The sequence below is a fragment of the Macrotis lagotis genome, chromosome 1 (assembly GCF_037893015.1).
Source record: "Macrotis lagotis isolate mMagLag1 chromosome 1, bilby.v1.9.chrom.fasta, whole genome shotgun sequence".
Classification (NCBI taxonomy): Eukaryota; Metazoa; Chordata; class Mammalia; order Peramelemorphia; family Peramelidae; genus Macrotis; species Macrotis lagotis.
The window spans coordinates 328,759,672-328,775,423 of NC_133658.1; the positions used below are offsets into that span (position 1 = coordinate 328,759,672).

Here is a 15,752-nt window from a genome sequence, read left to right on the forward strand (position 1 = left end):
TTTAGAATGTTGGAGCTCATGGACCTTTAAAATATGGAACTTTGGATGCTGGATTTGGAAAGTACCTTTGAGATGATCTCTTTTAATTTCATTTTACAACACTTACTATATATTGTCATTTTTCTCTGTATCTGTGTTATGAAACCCAAAATACATCTTTAAGATACCTCTGTCTTATGTTCTTTGAACAGAGAATGGACCTGTGCTCAAGTGAAAGAAGCAGGATAATGCCTGGGTTGAAGCTGACCCATCCCTACAACAAACTGTGGAGCATGGGCCAGGATGACATGGCCATTCCTACCAAACATTCTCAGCCTTCTCCAGAAAGGCCCCTGGCATCTCTAGGGAGTACCCCCACTCTCCCTCGGAGACCCCGAAGCCGGGATAGCATCTTGACCCATGGAGAGAAAGAGGAAACCCCCACTCCTACACAGGGCAACATCACCATCCCCAGACCTCAGGGAAGGAAGACACCAGAGCTGGGCATTGTACCCCCACCCCCTACAGCCCGGCCTGCAAAACTCCAACCCTTTGTCACCACCGAGCCTGGGAAGACCCTAGGCCTTGGGTCATCTGACACCACCTCTGAACTGAAACCAGAGGCCTTTGGGAGTGCAGCCCTCTCTAGGGATCTGGAAAGTCGACCATCTCTCAGTTATGTGCCACCCCCACCAAGGCTCCTCCCTACTCCTGGTAGTGCTACAGATATTCTTAAGCCAGTCCGTGTGGTCACAGACTCTGCAGCCTCTGAAAGTGATTACCTGTTGACTCTCCTAGACCCTCTAAAGACCAGCTGGCCAGACAAGGCTCCCCCTGGCTCTGTAGCTCCCAATACAAGTGGTTTTCCCTGTGGCGTGGGTGACTTTACCCCTGCACCCACCCCATTTGGGCCCAAGCTGGGCTTCCCATCTACTCCAGCCACCACCCCATTCCTCCAGCCATCACTCAACCCCTTCACCCAACATGTGCCAACAGCTCTACCAATGTCCATGACCCAGTGTGTTGGGGGGCCCTTTGCTCCCTCTCCAGCTTCCATGGGCCAGGCTTTTCCTCCCAGCTTTATGGCATCCAGTCCTGGCTTTTATACCCCACAGAGACCTCAGCCCAGCCTCTCAGCTCTCTCCATGCCAAATCTGTTTGGCCAGGCTCCCCCAGGGCCACATGTCAGCTCATGCCCACCACCAGGCCATGGCCCCATCCAAGCTGGCACAAGCCAACCCAGCCACCTGAGTGGCCCTTCTAAAATCCGAACGTTGCCCCTAGTGCGATCCAGCTCAAGGTCAGCTGAGGCCAAGCAGGGGTTGATCTTGAGACCTGGAGATCCTCCAGTGGTTCCCCCCAGGCCTTTCAATAGCCTAGAGCCAGTATTACAATCTTCAGGCCCCAGAGAAACCAGGGATCCATTTGAGGATTTATTACAGAAGACTAAGCAAGCGATTACACCCACTCAAGGAAAAGTGGAGCAGCTTCGGAAGCGTTGGGAAACTTTTGAGTAAAATCCAAAGAAGAATTTGAGGTTGGTAGACAGGGGTGTGTGTTTTTGGAAGGTGTTTGGGGTTTGTCTAAATCCAATAGTTTTGAAGCAGGAAGGATTAACTGGCTATTGTAAAGAAATCAGACCCTCCACCCCCTCCTCCTCTCTCCTCTTCCCTAGCTATGACTTCCCAGCAGTTTCTCCTGATGGAAATGAATTTTGACACAATGAAACTCACTTTGTCCAGTTCTTCCTAAGATTTTTTGCCACTGCCATAAGAAGTCAGACTTGGCCTTCATTTTGGCCCTATCCTTCCCCATGGGTTTCTACACTGACCCCTTGAAAATTAGTTTCTCCCTTCTGATACCACCCCCACCAGCAGGGGAGCCAATCTCTTTTCTCCTAGACCATTATCTGGTCAGGTCCACCTGTTCTCAACAGATGTGCACTGGTAAGGATGTCAGTATTACCCATGGCCTTACTCAAGACAATTAAACCCAAGTTGGGTGTCAGAAGAGGCTCTCCCTGCTTTCCCCACCCCAAATCTTTATCCCAAGATTTAAATTCTATTGTCTTAGAAAATCTTCATCCTAGATATTCTTCAAAGTCTGCCTAGAAAATAGAAACCCAACTTTTCAACCACATTCATTTCATAGGGAGGGTTGGGTTTTTTGGTTTGTTTCTTGTCATTCAACATGGTAGGGATCACTGATCCTTGAAATTCCTATTTCAGGAAAACAGCACAGAGCCAGCTCTGGACACCAGCAACTTTAATTTTTAGAAGACTAAAAAATTTTAAAAAAGACAGCAGAAGGAGTCATTAAGAGGAGCCCTTATATTATACCCCTGTTCTTATAGCTCTATGTTAATATGATATATAAATGTCCTAAATGGACATATCTGAACTGGATGTCATAGTAGCTTATTTTATTATCAAAGTCAGGGCCCAGACATTTCTAACCTATCTATCCCGGGAGGTGGCCCTGTTCACCTTAAGTGGAAAAAGACTGGGAGTCAAAAACCAGACTGAGTTTTGTCCAGTGAAAACATCCAATTCCACAATCTAGCCTTTGGGTTGATGCTGCTGATTTCCCCTTATGTGAGATGGTTTTTGGACCCCACCATGAGGTCTTCCTTTCACACATACCCCTGCTTTGGGGGGGGGATCTTTTTATCCACATTAGATGCTCTTTGGCTACTTCTTGATGACAGAAGAGAAAAAGTTATTCCCTCCTTCTCCTCCCCTACAGCTAGAAGCAGATGAAATTAAGGGTTGGCTCTTAGAAGTCAAATCTGTGCTTCTTCTTTCCAGGAGCAGAGACAGTGCTCACTTTTACCACACCTGAGTTAAGTTGAAGATGATAGTTTTGATGTTTTTAATCTCTAATTTTCCCTCCTTTATTTTATCCAATTCATTATGTCTTGAATGGGGACAAGCCTTGATGGTTGAACTGAAACTTGTTCAGGTTGTGTAAAAAAAACAACAAGCTTTGAGGACAAAGGAAATTGTTCACATTTCAACCTGGTCTTTCATTTCCTGATTTTGGATGAGCTGGCTCATCCATGAAGCCTACTACTGTAGCAACCTTATGCCCTGGATTCTGAGCCCCACCCAAGTAATCCTATCATAATCATGAAGATGTCCACAGCTCAGAGAGAGCCATGTGGGTCATCGAGGCTCTTGACTTCTGGGAATGCTGCTTTGGCACACCAGATGGTCGGTCACTTTGGAATCAGGGACTAGATGTAGTCTCTGAGAGCTTTGTCCTCATCCAGAACTCATGTGTGATTCAGAAGGGGAAGTTGCCTCATCATCTGGAGTTGTATAAAGAACTTGAATCTTTGAATTTGTTCCTTAAGCCAGGCCAGACTGGACTGTTCAGCCCAACACTGGAATGAATAGGTCAATCACAATGACCCCCAAAGCAATGCATGCTTAGATTTCCATGGTTTCCTTATCCCCTTAGTGGCATGAGGCTCGGATCAGGCCATGCTGGGGCTATATCAGTGATGCCCAGGCATGCACCATGCCCCTCCCCATCCTGGAAAGGCATCTTTCCACATTCTTCTTTTAAGCCTAGCACTGGGAACCCTCCAGACTGAGGCTGGGTCAGAGGGGTGGCACGAGCAGCACACTGAAGAAGCTGAGACCACCATAAGGACAGATGACTCCTGTTTCATCTTATGAACCACACTGGCAGGAATTGGGTGGAAATAGTAGTCAATGTATTGTCCACATATGAGCACTGTATGTACCTTTCTTCACTTACTGGATTGAATTTGCAAACCTGGGAATTAATTTTCTGTGACAGCTCAATAAAATCCTCTCGGGCAGAACATCTTTTGTTTATCTGGTTGTCACAGTACTTTCTTTGATATACATGGTGCTGGGGGGGGAGGGGGAGGAAGGAGGGCAGCTTGAAAAAAAGAGAGGCAGCTGCTTTTTTAGGAAAATCCCTGGCTTGAGAGCTAAAGGAGATGGGTTCCAATATCACCTTTGCCAAAACTCGGACAAACCACTTCTTTCTGGTTTCATTTTCTCCTTAGTTAAAATGAGAAGGTGACAGAACACAAGCGCTCTGGTTCCAACTCCAACTTGCTAGATTCTAACACTGTATTCCACAGTCCCTTTTAGCTATAGGATATAGAGCTAGTAAAGTTATACTTGATATAATTAGCAAAGCCTGTGGAATTTCATCAACAGTTTTCTGTAGAAGTTGCTTCTAGCTCTGACATCCTACATTCCAGGGTCCCTTATAACTCAAACATGCCATGATGCTAATATATATGCATTATTACCAAGTGATTGGTTTAAACCCCAAGTTCTATAGTTTTAAAGGAGCCCAACTTGTCAAAGTGGTTCACACCTTCATCCATGCCTAAGTTATGAAACTAAAGAGAATGCATGCTAACCAGTTAATCAGTACATACTTCCATTTTGAAATAGTTGATCCAGTTGCTTCTGTGCATGCTAGGGAGCTAAGCAGACAATGACTGGAGAAGTTGGGTCATTATAAACCGAGAATGTAACCATGATTGTTTGTTACTGGCTTGATGGTGGTTACAGTATACACTACAGAGGATCATAGGGCTGGGAGAAAATGTTCAAGTTGTATCTAGTTCCCTACCCAGAAAATGGATAGCCATCTATAATCTCATTGACAAATGGGTCATTTGTCCACCACTCAAACCTTCCCAGTACATGGAACTCAATTTCTCCTAAAGTTATCCATTGCTTTATGGGCAGCTCTAATTGTTGATATATGCTTCCTATAAGGAAAGTTCTTAATTCTGCCCTCTGGGGCCAAAAAGAACCTGACTATCCCATTTTCTCATAGTAGTCCTTCAAACCTCCCCTCTCAAACTTCTCTTCTTCAGGGCCTTCAGCTTATCTTGAATGAGCAAAAACAAAACTATTTGGTTTGCTCAGAAAGTTGCTCCTCAAGGCCCTCACATGTATGTTGCTCTCTCACCAAGAGATGACTTGGGAGCTACATTTGAATTTTAGCTAGGATGTAAAATAGAGATTTGATTTCAGGTCAAATCAACATTTATTGAGAACTGGCTGTCTGCTCAGCCCAGTGTGAGGTTCTAGACAGAATACCAAACACAGAATCCCAGACCTCCAGGCCTGCCCCACTTTGATAGCTGCTTTGGGCTAGGAGTTTTAAGGTAAAGATTCAAGTCCCAACTCTAACACATGTGACCATGAGAAAGTCACTTTATCTCTGAGACTCAAGCCTCAGTTTCCTTACCTGTAATATGGAGATAATAATAGTTTTTCTATTAGCTTCACAGGGATTTTGTATAGAGGCAATGATAATAATAGTTATCTGTGGAAGGCCTCTGTAAAATTACAAGGCTGAATGATTATGAGCAGTTACGCTTACAAATGAAGAGATGGCAAATGACTTACTCATAGGTAACTCAAATCTAGGTGTTTATAAGAATGGTTCTTCTGATGACAGCTATACTGCCTCTTAAATTCAGGATGTTGGTTATTGGATCTAGGTTATTCCATTGACCTGGCCCAAAACATAAGATTTTGAATTAAAAAGGATCTCAGCGACCATCTAGTCTATCTCTCTTAAATTATAGATGAGGAAACTGAGACCCAGGGAAATAAAATAAAAGAGCATACAATGTAAACCCAGTCTTTTGATATAACTAATTAATCCCTTGTGCTACTCCTAGCAGAATCTGGCTAGTTTTAGTCTGAGCCCCCTAGATGTTGGAGGAATGAAAGAGAAGATGCACTGCCTCATCTCTTACCCAACACCCATGCCTGTAATATTAGCCAGTGTCATAAAGAACAGCACCAGAGAATCAACTTCTTTAATGTCAATTCCCTAGAGGTTGGGGAGTGGGGTGGAAAATTAATTCAATGAGAAGTCTGGAAACATACCTTAACAAATCCCACCCATTAACCTTTCATGGGACAGATGAAAGTTCCTGAAGGCTATTGAGCAAACAATATTCTCTGGTATCTGGATATTTTGAACAGATGTCTGGATCAAAGGCACACACAGAAACCAAAACAAAATAAGGAAGAAGCAATAAAAAATCCAACGACCTGACCAGCAACAATCCATGAGCTGACCCCAACTCCAAAGTCTGGGAAGAAAGGCAAATTTAATGCTTGGTATTATTCCCCATTTTATAGATAAGGCAAGGAAAACCCAGAGAAATTGTAATTAGTCCCAAATCACACAAGAAATTTTGGGTTGTCTCTTGTGATATGATGACGTGAACCCAATTCTAGTCCCAAAACAAGAATTAAAACTGACTGGTGGGAGGCACCAAGTCAAATAAATAGTTCAGTCTGAGGACCAAGTTCTTGCTTACATTGCATTTCCCTATAAAATTCACCTTTTAGTCCTGTCCTCGGGAATTTCAGAGAACAGAAGGGGAAGGTAAACACTGACAAATTCATTGGGGCTAAAGGAAGAGGAGGGATTAGCCCCATCCCCCCACCACCACCGGGGGCTACAGTTGGCAATGTTCCAAAGAAAAGAGAAGCCACCGTTTAGGGTAGAAAGGGAGCTCAGATTCCCACAATGCCCCTGAGTTATGAAACACAGCAGGGAATGCAGGGGTTATTTCCATGTTACAGATGAGGAAATTGAGGCTCAAAGAAAGAAAGGTTTTCAATATGTCAGATTACTAACATCTGAACTGGAATAGGCTTCCAGGTCTCCTGACTCCAGGGTCCTTTCCACTATTTTATACTTATCCAGTAAAAGGATCACCAGTAGAACATCATAATTACTGAGGCCCTGGAGGTGCAGTGAAATGTAGATCATGGAGTTAGCTAAATACTCAATGATTACTCCTACCAGTGTATCTGATATGAGGATGAAGGGAAAGATCTGGACAGCACCTAAGCAACGGTGGATTCATGATTTTTAAGCATTTTCATCCACTTTTGACTACAAAGGAATTTAAAATAATAATTAGCATTAAAGCATATAGTGTTTCAAAATATGCAATGCAATTCACAAATATTACCTCATTTAAACTTCATCCACCCTGGGAGGTAAGTGCCCCAGATTTTAAAGATGAAGAAACTGAAGTAAATAGAGGTTAAATGATTTATCTAGCTAGAAACTGTCTGAGGCATAATTTGAACTCAGCTCTTCCTGACTGAAAGACCAGCACTCTATCTATTCTCTACTTAGCTATTGCTAGACAACAAGCTTCATTCTAGAAGGATCTTCAGAGCATAATATATTGGCAGTATACAGGATCTTAACACCTAGTCCAATTCTCTACATTTTATCAATGAGGACCAGAGAACTGTGACTTGTCCAAAGTCACCTACCTAATAAGTAGTGGGAAAAAAAATGGGACTAGGATTTAAGCCTCCTGACACCTTTTGAGGACCCTTCCCCCAATGTCATGGGGTGGGGGTTGCTGCAGGGGATATTCTGTGAGTGGTGAGTGTCCTAGATAGTCCAAGGAGAATCTTAGATAGTGAACACAGGAATCCACTCAGTCTGTTCCTGAAAGAGGTGACACGACCTTCCCAAGGAAAAGCTTATAAAGTCTAACTGGCATCTCATGTCGTTTCTACACATGTACAGATTTCATCACGTGACTACTCATCAAATTCTAGCCCTGCCTGTAGTTTGTCCTTCATAGTTAGGCTTTCTTTCTCTAAGCCTTTGAAATCTTGCTTCCCTGAGAGTTGGGCCAAAGTGAAAAGAAAAGGGAAAGGGGTTGAGATGTGACCTCCAGATCAAGGTTCCTTTTCACTCTATTATACAGTTTTCCCATTGGGTTGGACACTGAATGTACAGAGTGAGAAGGGAATTGCTCCAGAAATAGGACTAACCTTCATTTCCTAAGTGGTTTGTGGTTTACCATAGCATTTTCTCAGAAAAATCCCATGAGCTAAATGGGACCTGTCCTACAATGAAGTCACTTGCCCTGAGTCCCACAAATTGGTGTCAAGACCAGACCTCCAATTCAGGTTTTCTGAATATAAAATCAATTCTTCCCACTCTACCATTACTCCAAATGTTAGGAAATATAACATCCACAAAAGGGGCCTCAGAGGTTATTGAGTTCACTTTAACTTAATACCTATTCCACTTTCCCTCATTTCATCAATGAGTCCCAGATAAAAGTGACACTCCAAATCTCCCACCCACTAGGATCCAAGCCTGTTGTTACCCTATTGAAGACATTTCCCCCAGTATCAAGTTGGGTGCTGCAGGATGTGTAGCCCACCCTCCTTGTTTTTGTTCACAGACAGAAATTTATATAGAGCCATAACTAGAAATTCTATCCCCTGGGGCAAATAAATGAGAGGAAGGAAAGAGGTAACAGTCCACCATGGTCATTTACAGCCATCTTCTTCCCAGCTACTAAAATGAACTTTTTTTTTTTTGCAAGGCAAATGGGGTTAAGTGGCTTGCCCAAGGCCACACAGCTAGGTAATTATTAAGTGTCTGAGACCAGATTTGAACCCAGATACTCCTGACTCCAGGGCCGGTGCTTTATCCACTGCACCACCTAGCCGCCCCTGAAATGAACTTAAAACTTAAATTCTAACCATGTCATTTCTCCCTGCCCAAGAATCTTCAAAGACTCTTGCCCCTATAGTAAAACACACATTTCTCAGTTTGACATTTAGAGCCCTTTACAATCATCTCCTAGCATGTTACTTCATAATCCACTCTTCATTTCAACCCATCTCACCCTCTGGCTGTTCCCTGAATTTGGCCTGGAATGTACTCCCTCATCTCCCCTACCACCACCACCACCACTACCTCTCAGGATCCCTAGCTTCCCTCCAAGGCTCAGATCATAGGCCACCTCCCATGGGAAGTCTTCCCTAGTTAACTCCATCTCCCTCCTCAATTGTCATAGAAGGATTCTTTTACTTATATATCATATCTCCTAATAGAATATGAACTCTTTGAGGGCAGAAACTTTGCAGTTTTAATGCCTTTCATGTAAGTAGGTCATATGTTGCTGCTACCAGTCATTTAAGTCATCTCCAACTCTTCATGATTCCATTTGTGGTTTTCTTGGTAAAGATACTGCAGTGGTTTACCATTTCCTTCTATAGATTGCCTCAGGTTCTGAGACAATCAGGGTTAAGGGACTTGCCCAGGGTCACATAGCTAGCAAATGTTTGAGGCTGAATTGGAACTCAGATCTTCCTGCCAACTATCCATGTGCCATCTGCTGCCCTAAGTCCCATGTACCTAAAGTCCTCAAGCCAGTATATGAACCTGGAATGTCCCAATCCCAAGACCCAGACAGTATAGAGAGTAGAGAGCTCATTTGTGCTGTCCAGAATTTTGTTTTATATTTTTCATTTTTGCTGGTGAATATGTAGAACAAAGGGGAAGAAGTAGCATTGCCAGTTTTACCCAACTTATTTATTCATGTCCTTGAAATTGGAAGCTAAGGATAACTTTGTTGTCCTACTGACCACAAAGTTCCTATGGAGGGTTTTGGAGAGAATGCCCAAAAAGGGATTTTTAAGTACGCAGGGATTTAATAGGAACTACAAAGTAATTTTCTAATTCCAAGGGAGATAAGGACCTAGAGTCAGCAGCAGGAAAAAATTATTCAAAAGAATAGAGCGCTTTAGCCTAGGAGTTTCTGCTGGCTTTTTTCTGGTTACCTGATTGGAAGTGATGACCCGTAGTCTTCCTTTGCTTACTAGCCACTACCCCCCAAGATGGTTGCAGAAGCACCAGACTATGTGGTGCCTGCACTGGACTATTGGCTGAACTGCAGGGGAAGACTCCATTATCGTTGTGAGAGGGGACGACATACGAGATGAAAATCACCACATTACAACCAAAAGCAAGTAAGTCAAACAGCCATGTTAAAGTCCTTCAAAGGCACTTCTGGGCTCCAGGCGCCAGTGTTAGGAAATTCAGTAGTACAATTCATGTCTTTAACTCCAGTGTGTGTGTGACTTGTCCTAAATACTGTGCCAATGAAATTCTTGGGGAGAGGGGAGATGTTCACAGGCTTGATTAGATTTCCTCAACTGCTGTTCCCAAATATATACACATATAGATATATACATACACAAATGTGTTTTGCACACATCTGCAAATACACGCATGTGATTACATGTATGTAGTGTGAACATATACCTGTATGTACATAAGAAAGACATGTCTTATATAACTATACATATACTCATCACAGAACTCTGTCCCCACAAGTCAGTCTCTCACTCTCACTCTCTTTCCTACACTCACTCACATACACACTCACACACACATGCACACACACACAAATACATGTGCATACATGCATGCCTCAGCCCAGCTGAAGCACAATTCCTTAAATAGGAACACATGGGTACAAGAAAGGGGCAGAGGGAGGGTGGTTTCTATCTCTCTTGCATTATTCATGTCATTCGGGGTTGGTTCCCTGAGTTGCTCCCCATTTCCTTATGGTGACTGAAAGGTGATGACCAAGATAAGAAAGGTGAGATGATGCTCTCAGCAAGCACATTTCATACTTGCTTCCCTTGGTCCCATCCAGGACCCTGCCACAGGTGTCAGGGGAAAAGGCAGAGGTCCAAGCATGAGAGACACAGTGCAGAATTCCCTCAGAAGTCCATGGAAACATCCAGAAGCTGAGAACTCCTCCTGAGATTGAGCAGTAGGAAATGAGACTGAAGAATTCACTCCTTGGTGTGGTACCAGTGACCAGTGGCCATCAGGAAGCCCTGGACAGGCAGTTTCTATCTGGTCCTAGAGCTCTACATGGCCATTGCTGCCCACCTCTACCCCATTGGCTCAAGTCATCTGTATTGTCAAGAGTCAGGTTTGAGGAACAGTTGCCATGGAAAACTTTCCTGTCCCATTCCTAGCATCAAAGGAGAAGATACCCAAAGGACCCAAGGCAGTTCATTGGATAAAGCCAGAAGGACCCTTAGAAATAATCTAATCCAACCCTCTCAGTTTAAAAAAGGGAAAACAGACCAAGAAAAGGGAAATGTTACACAGGAAATGAGTAGCAGAGCCAAGATTCAAACCCAGGTCAAAAGTCTGACTCCAAATCCAGAGCTTTTTGTTGGTGTAACACAATCCTTGACCCTCTAGTTCCTAAAGCCAGGCATGACCTGACCAGGGCTCCTGCGACTGGGCCCAGTTTTCCCTGGGCATCAAACCAGTAATCCCAAGCTCCATGGGCTCCAGAGGAGAAAGAAGAAGAAACTTCTTGTGACCTAACCCTGTGACCCTTTACCGTTTGCTTTAGTGGACCCCACTTGTTCTCACTGAGTTGGGTAAGCTCCAAGCTCCCTGCCCTGGGTAAGCTGATCATCTGAACCTTGATGACCACAGCCCCATCCATGGCCTGGGATGTAGATATGTGTGTGTGGAGGGGTTTGAATATGAGGCATCATATCAACCGCTCCTCAGGTGGCACCTTGAGGACACTGTCCATTTCTAGTCGAGCTCCTGCCACCTCCTGTTGACTGGGACTATAGGTCCCCTCTGACTGACGCCTCTTCCGGGCTGCAAGGACCCCTGAGAGGAGGCCGATGAGGAGCAGAAGAAGGCAGCCACAGACCACAGGCACAACAACCTCAATCAATGGGAATGGGAACAGTGTGGCTGGAGGTCCCTTCTGTAAAAGACATCAAAAGGAAGAAAAGAGACATGAAGCTCAGTGAGGCATCAAAGGCAAGATAGATTGTCCGGTCTCCTTGGATCTTAGGAGTCATAAAATCATACTGTTTCAATTGGAAGAGACCTCAGGGAGCAGAAGACCATAGGGTTTGGAGAAGGGAAGAGACCTTTGAGATAATCAGAGTCCAACCCTCTTATTTTAGAGACCCAGAACTGTAATTTAATCTAGTCCCTTCCTTACAAGTGGTCATCAACCTCTGAGTGAAGATCATCAGTGAGGGGAATTCACTGATCTCATAAGACAAGTTCATGACACTTTGGATTATTTTAATTATTAGGAATTTCTTCCTTATACCGTACTAAAAATTTACCTTCTCTTTAACCTAATATTTTTTCCTTTGAATTTAAACAACTCCATGTTAGACCTTGAAATATAGCTCCATGAAAGAATTTGAAATACATAGACTGTGATGACATTCCCCTCAGATTCTTCTTCTCACTAACCCTCCCCCATCCCACTTCCTTTGACCAGTCCTTGGATAGTAGAATCTCTCTCATACCCTCCCTATCCTTCTGGATGGCCCCCTCTTTAAATAGACTCGAGCTTGACAACATCATTCCCAAAATATGGTGCCTAATTGTTGTTTAAATAGAGGTCTGACAAGGATCGAACTATCACCTGTCTCAAGCAAGCACTTTTCCTCAGCCTATTCAGCCAAAAATTCTATTAGCTTTTTTAGCTGCTAGACTACTGAGTCATTTTGAATCTGAAGTCCCCTAAGACCCTCCAGGCCCTTTTCACATGCCTTCTCTATCCTTTGCTAGGGTGGGTGGCCATGGCATAGTTCACAATTATACCCCTTCAAAGCAAGTCAGAAGGCAATGGCTAGTCCAGTTCGTTTAGAAGCACATATATTTTTTCCATTCTTGCCTCCCTAAATCCTACTGGAAGAAAACAAGAAGCAGAAAAATACAAATTAGGGTAAGGGTACTTCTTAGCCTATCCTCTGAAGAGTCCCCCAAAGTCATTGAATCTTAGAGCTGGAGGGAAGCATGGGGAAAAGAAGGGTGATGTGGATATGACTCTTATATCAAAGCCACTTCTTCCACCTTATAACCAGAAAGGAGGACACAAGGCAGGGTTTTTTTTTAAAAGTACCTCTTGAAAGGAAGGAATTCCAGTCTTCTCCACAATAAATGAATGAATGGATGAATGAATAGATAAATAAATAAAAGGCAGGGGTTTTGTATGTCCTTGGCCAAGATCAGATCTCATTCTGAATGATCCAATTTTGAATTTCACTTTCTAGAAATATCAGTGTCAAGCTGGAACCTCTAGGAGGAGGCAACCATGATGATTGTTCCATTTAATCTGAATCAAATACTTCAGGGGTCAAAGAGGATAGTTAGAGGCTGTCATGAGACAAAGGGATTCACCGGTTCTGTTTGGCCTCAGAGAGCAATGGGGCAGGGGAAGGTGTCAGTTCAATGTATGGAGCCATTTTTGAACACAATGTTGTCTCAAAGTGAAATAAGCTGCCTTGGGAGATAAGGAACTCTTCATCCCTGGGGGTCTTCAGGTTGAGTCTAGCTGACCACTTGTCAGGAATGATATAGGACATTCCTGCTAAAAGTTAGGTTGGAATGCCCACAGATATCCCTCCTGGCTCCATGATCCTGTGATTCCTCTTTATAACTACAAGCTCTTTGAAGACCTAGAGAGGAAATCTCTCCCAGATGCCCAGACTCTGCCCTCTCCCTCCCCCAAATTCAGACACATGTCCTCACCCATTTCATCTAGCTCCATTCCCCTGAGTATTCTCCCCTATGCTTGAGTTCAAAGTCTTAGCCCTTCCCCAGGTTGCAATGCCAGTGGGTAGGACTATGGACCAGCTCTACCCCCTCCGTCAACAGTGAGTATCCCATGAAAAACCAGATTGCTGCGAAGACTAACTTCTCTATAACACATCTCCATCCCCACCATCACTGCCATACCTCCCAGACTTCCCAGACCATTAAAATTATGTCCATTTCCCTCAGCCACCCCTCTCACTCCCTCAGAGCATGGCACCTAGGGCCCCCAACTCACAGCCACATCACAACGCCGGCCACCAAAACTGCTGCTGCAGATACATTCAACCTCACTCCCAGCTGCTTGGCAGGTGCCGCCATTCTGGCAAGGATTGGGTTCACACTCAGGAATTCTAATTTGACACCTGGAATGGAGAAGAAAGCAAAAGCTAGCGCAATAAGAACAGGACCCCAGAACCAAAGTCATCTCCCAGAGGACCATCCTAGCAATCAGAGCTATCCTAAGTGGACTTTGGGGGAAAGTGAACTCCCCACCCTTGGAAATGTTTAAGCCAACTTCGGATGACTAGTTGTCAAAGATGTTATAAAAGGAGTTAACGTTTCCATTAAAAGTTGGGTTAGTTGCCCTTGGAGGTCCCTTCCTGGGTCAACATTCTGTGTTCTAATAGTCTAAAGTCCCTTCCAACTCTTACATTTTGGATCCTAAGGTCACTTCTTACTCTAAGACTGTCCCAAGAGGAACAAAAGGAAAGGGAACGGTCAATGTCCTCAGCCTCATGACCCTTGAAGGGGTGAGTGTTATCCATGACTGTCCAACTGGCCTTAGGAAGGAGAGTACTGAAACCATATGGACTGAATTTCACACTTGAAAACTTAAAAGGGATTTTAACTACTCATTTGACAGAGAAGGAAACTGATGAAAGATGACCTGTCCAAGGTCATACATCGAGTTAGTGGCCAGTCTAGGACTGGGCATAAGACATCAAAGGATCATAGACTTAGAGCAGGAAGGTACATTAGGAATCATTAATCCAACCTTCTCATTTTAGAAATGAGAAAAAAGAAGCCCAGATAAATGAAATGCACTGGCTAAGGTCCCACACAACTAGACCCTAGGCCTCCTGACTTTTTTAGCAGTGCCATTTAGTTAGGGCTTTGTCCTATGGATTTGTAATATTATTTGATGAAACTCTCCCATCTGCCTAAGGATTCGTTTGTGGACATATTAATCTTACATTCATATCCTCATTTCAGAAAACATTCCTTATTTTTTCTTCATTCTGCTTTAATATATTAATCAACAGCTCCACTAATAAAACCAGACTCCTTTATCGCTCCAACAACAAAAAACAAAAACAAAAATTTTTACCCATCTTCAGTTTCTGCCATTGACTCAGACAACTACTAGATGCTAATCTTTTGACACTCATTCCTTGCAAATCTGGAAACAGCTCAATGAGAACCTTTGGGGGCTTTCTAAGCCTAAAGGAAGGAGGAACCAATGTCAACATTTCACATAGGTTCCTTGGGAGATGCTTCAGAGTGGAACAGACCAGTGAGCTTGGAGTTAGAGAACTGCTTGCAGTCCAGGCTCTGTCACTTACTGGCCAAGCCAGTTACTAAGATAATATAATTATCTCTGTAGAGTTTCAGGACTAAGTCAAATGACTTCATTGATTCCTTTCAGCTCTAATCCTTTAATCATCTGATCCAGTTGTCCCTCCAATTATGCTTCTGACCACCTGCCCCAACTGAGTAAGGTGAGCTCTGTTTATAAGCATTTCATAGGCCAGGGACCACACAGAACAGGAAAGGTCCCTTTCTCCCTCAGTGAGGGAGGCCTCAGCTCAAATTCTTCCCTTCCTGCCTTGGGACACAAAACATCTTTTCCTCACTAGGTATTAACAACACTGACTTCCAGGCTTCCCCTTAGTTCTCCCACCTCAGGCCTGTGTAGCCCATCAGACAGGTACAGTTGGCTCCCCAGGGTCCATCAGAACAGTGGCCTCCATTCAGACAAGTGAAATTGTGGCCGCATGCATCTGGTGGGAAAGGCCACCTAGGAAATAAGCATAATATCAAGGAATTTTAGAATATAAAATGTTAGACTAGAGAAAACAAAATATAATTTGGAAGGAACTCTACTACCTAAAACATCGGAATGGGAAGAATGTTAAAATATAAAAGACAGGAGGTTAGAATTGGAAGTAATCCTAGAACACAGAATGTTAAAAAAGATAAAATATCAGAGTTGCATGGAACTCTAGAACATACAATCTTAGAAGAGAAAAGGCAGGATATTAGAACTAGAAGGGAACCTAGAGTTTAGAATGTTAAAAGAGCAAATACAG

General features: G+C 43.6%; 2 protein-coding genes across 7 annotated transcripts in view; one reads left to right on the forward strand and one right to left on the reverse strand.

The window, feature by feature from the left end:
• Window positions 1–11,762, forward strand: part of DENND1A (DENN domain containing 1A) — a 709,454-nt gene extending 697,692 nt beyond the window's left edge. For 4 of the 6 annotated variants that reach the window (XM_074211608.1, XM_074211612.1, XM_074211611.1 and 1 more), the window contains one exon: window positions 192–3,813. In XM_074211608.1, the coding sequence (XP_074067709.1) occupies window positions 192–1,496 (1,305 nt within the window). In that variant the 3' untranslated portion in view covers window positions 1,497–3,813. Of the gene's footprint in view, window positions 1–191; window positions 3,814–9,656 lie in introns of those variants that run through there. The other 2 variants (XM_074211609.1, XM_074211610.1) reach the window with 2 other exon arrangements.
• CRB2 (crumbs cell polarity complex component 2) overlaps window positions 8,757–15,752 on the reverse strand; it is a 40,936-nt gene continuing 33,940 nt past the window's right edge. The window contains exons 11-13 of the mRNA XM_074199626.1: window positions 15,344–15,460; window positions 13,679–13,805; window positions 8,757–11,587 (exon numbers count right to left, since the gene is read on the reverse strand). Coding sequence (XP_074055727.1) covers window positions 11,360–11,587; window positions 13,679–13,805; window positions 15,344–15,460 — 472 coding nt within the window. The 3' untranslated portion in view covers window positions 8,757–11,359. The remainder of the gene's footprint in view (window positions 11,588–13,678; window positions 13,806–15,343; window positions 15,461–15,752) is intronic.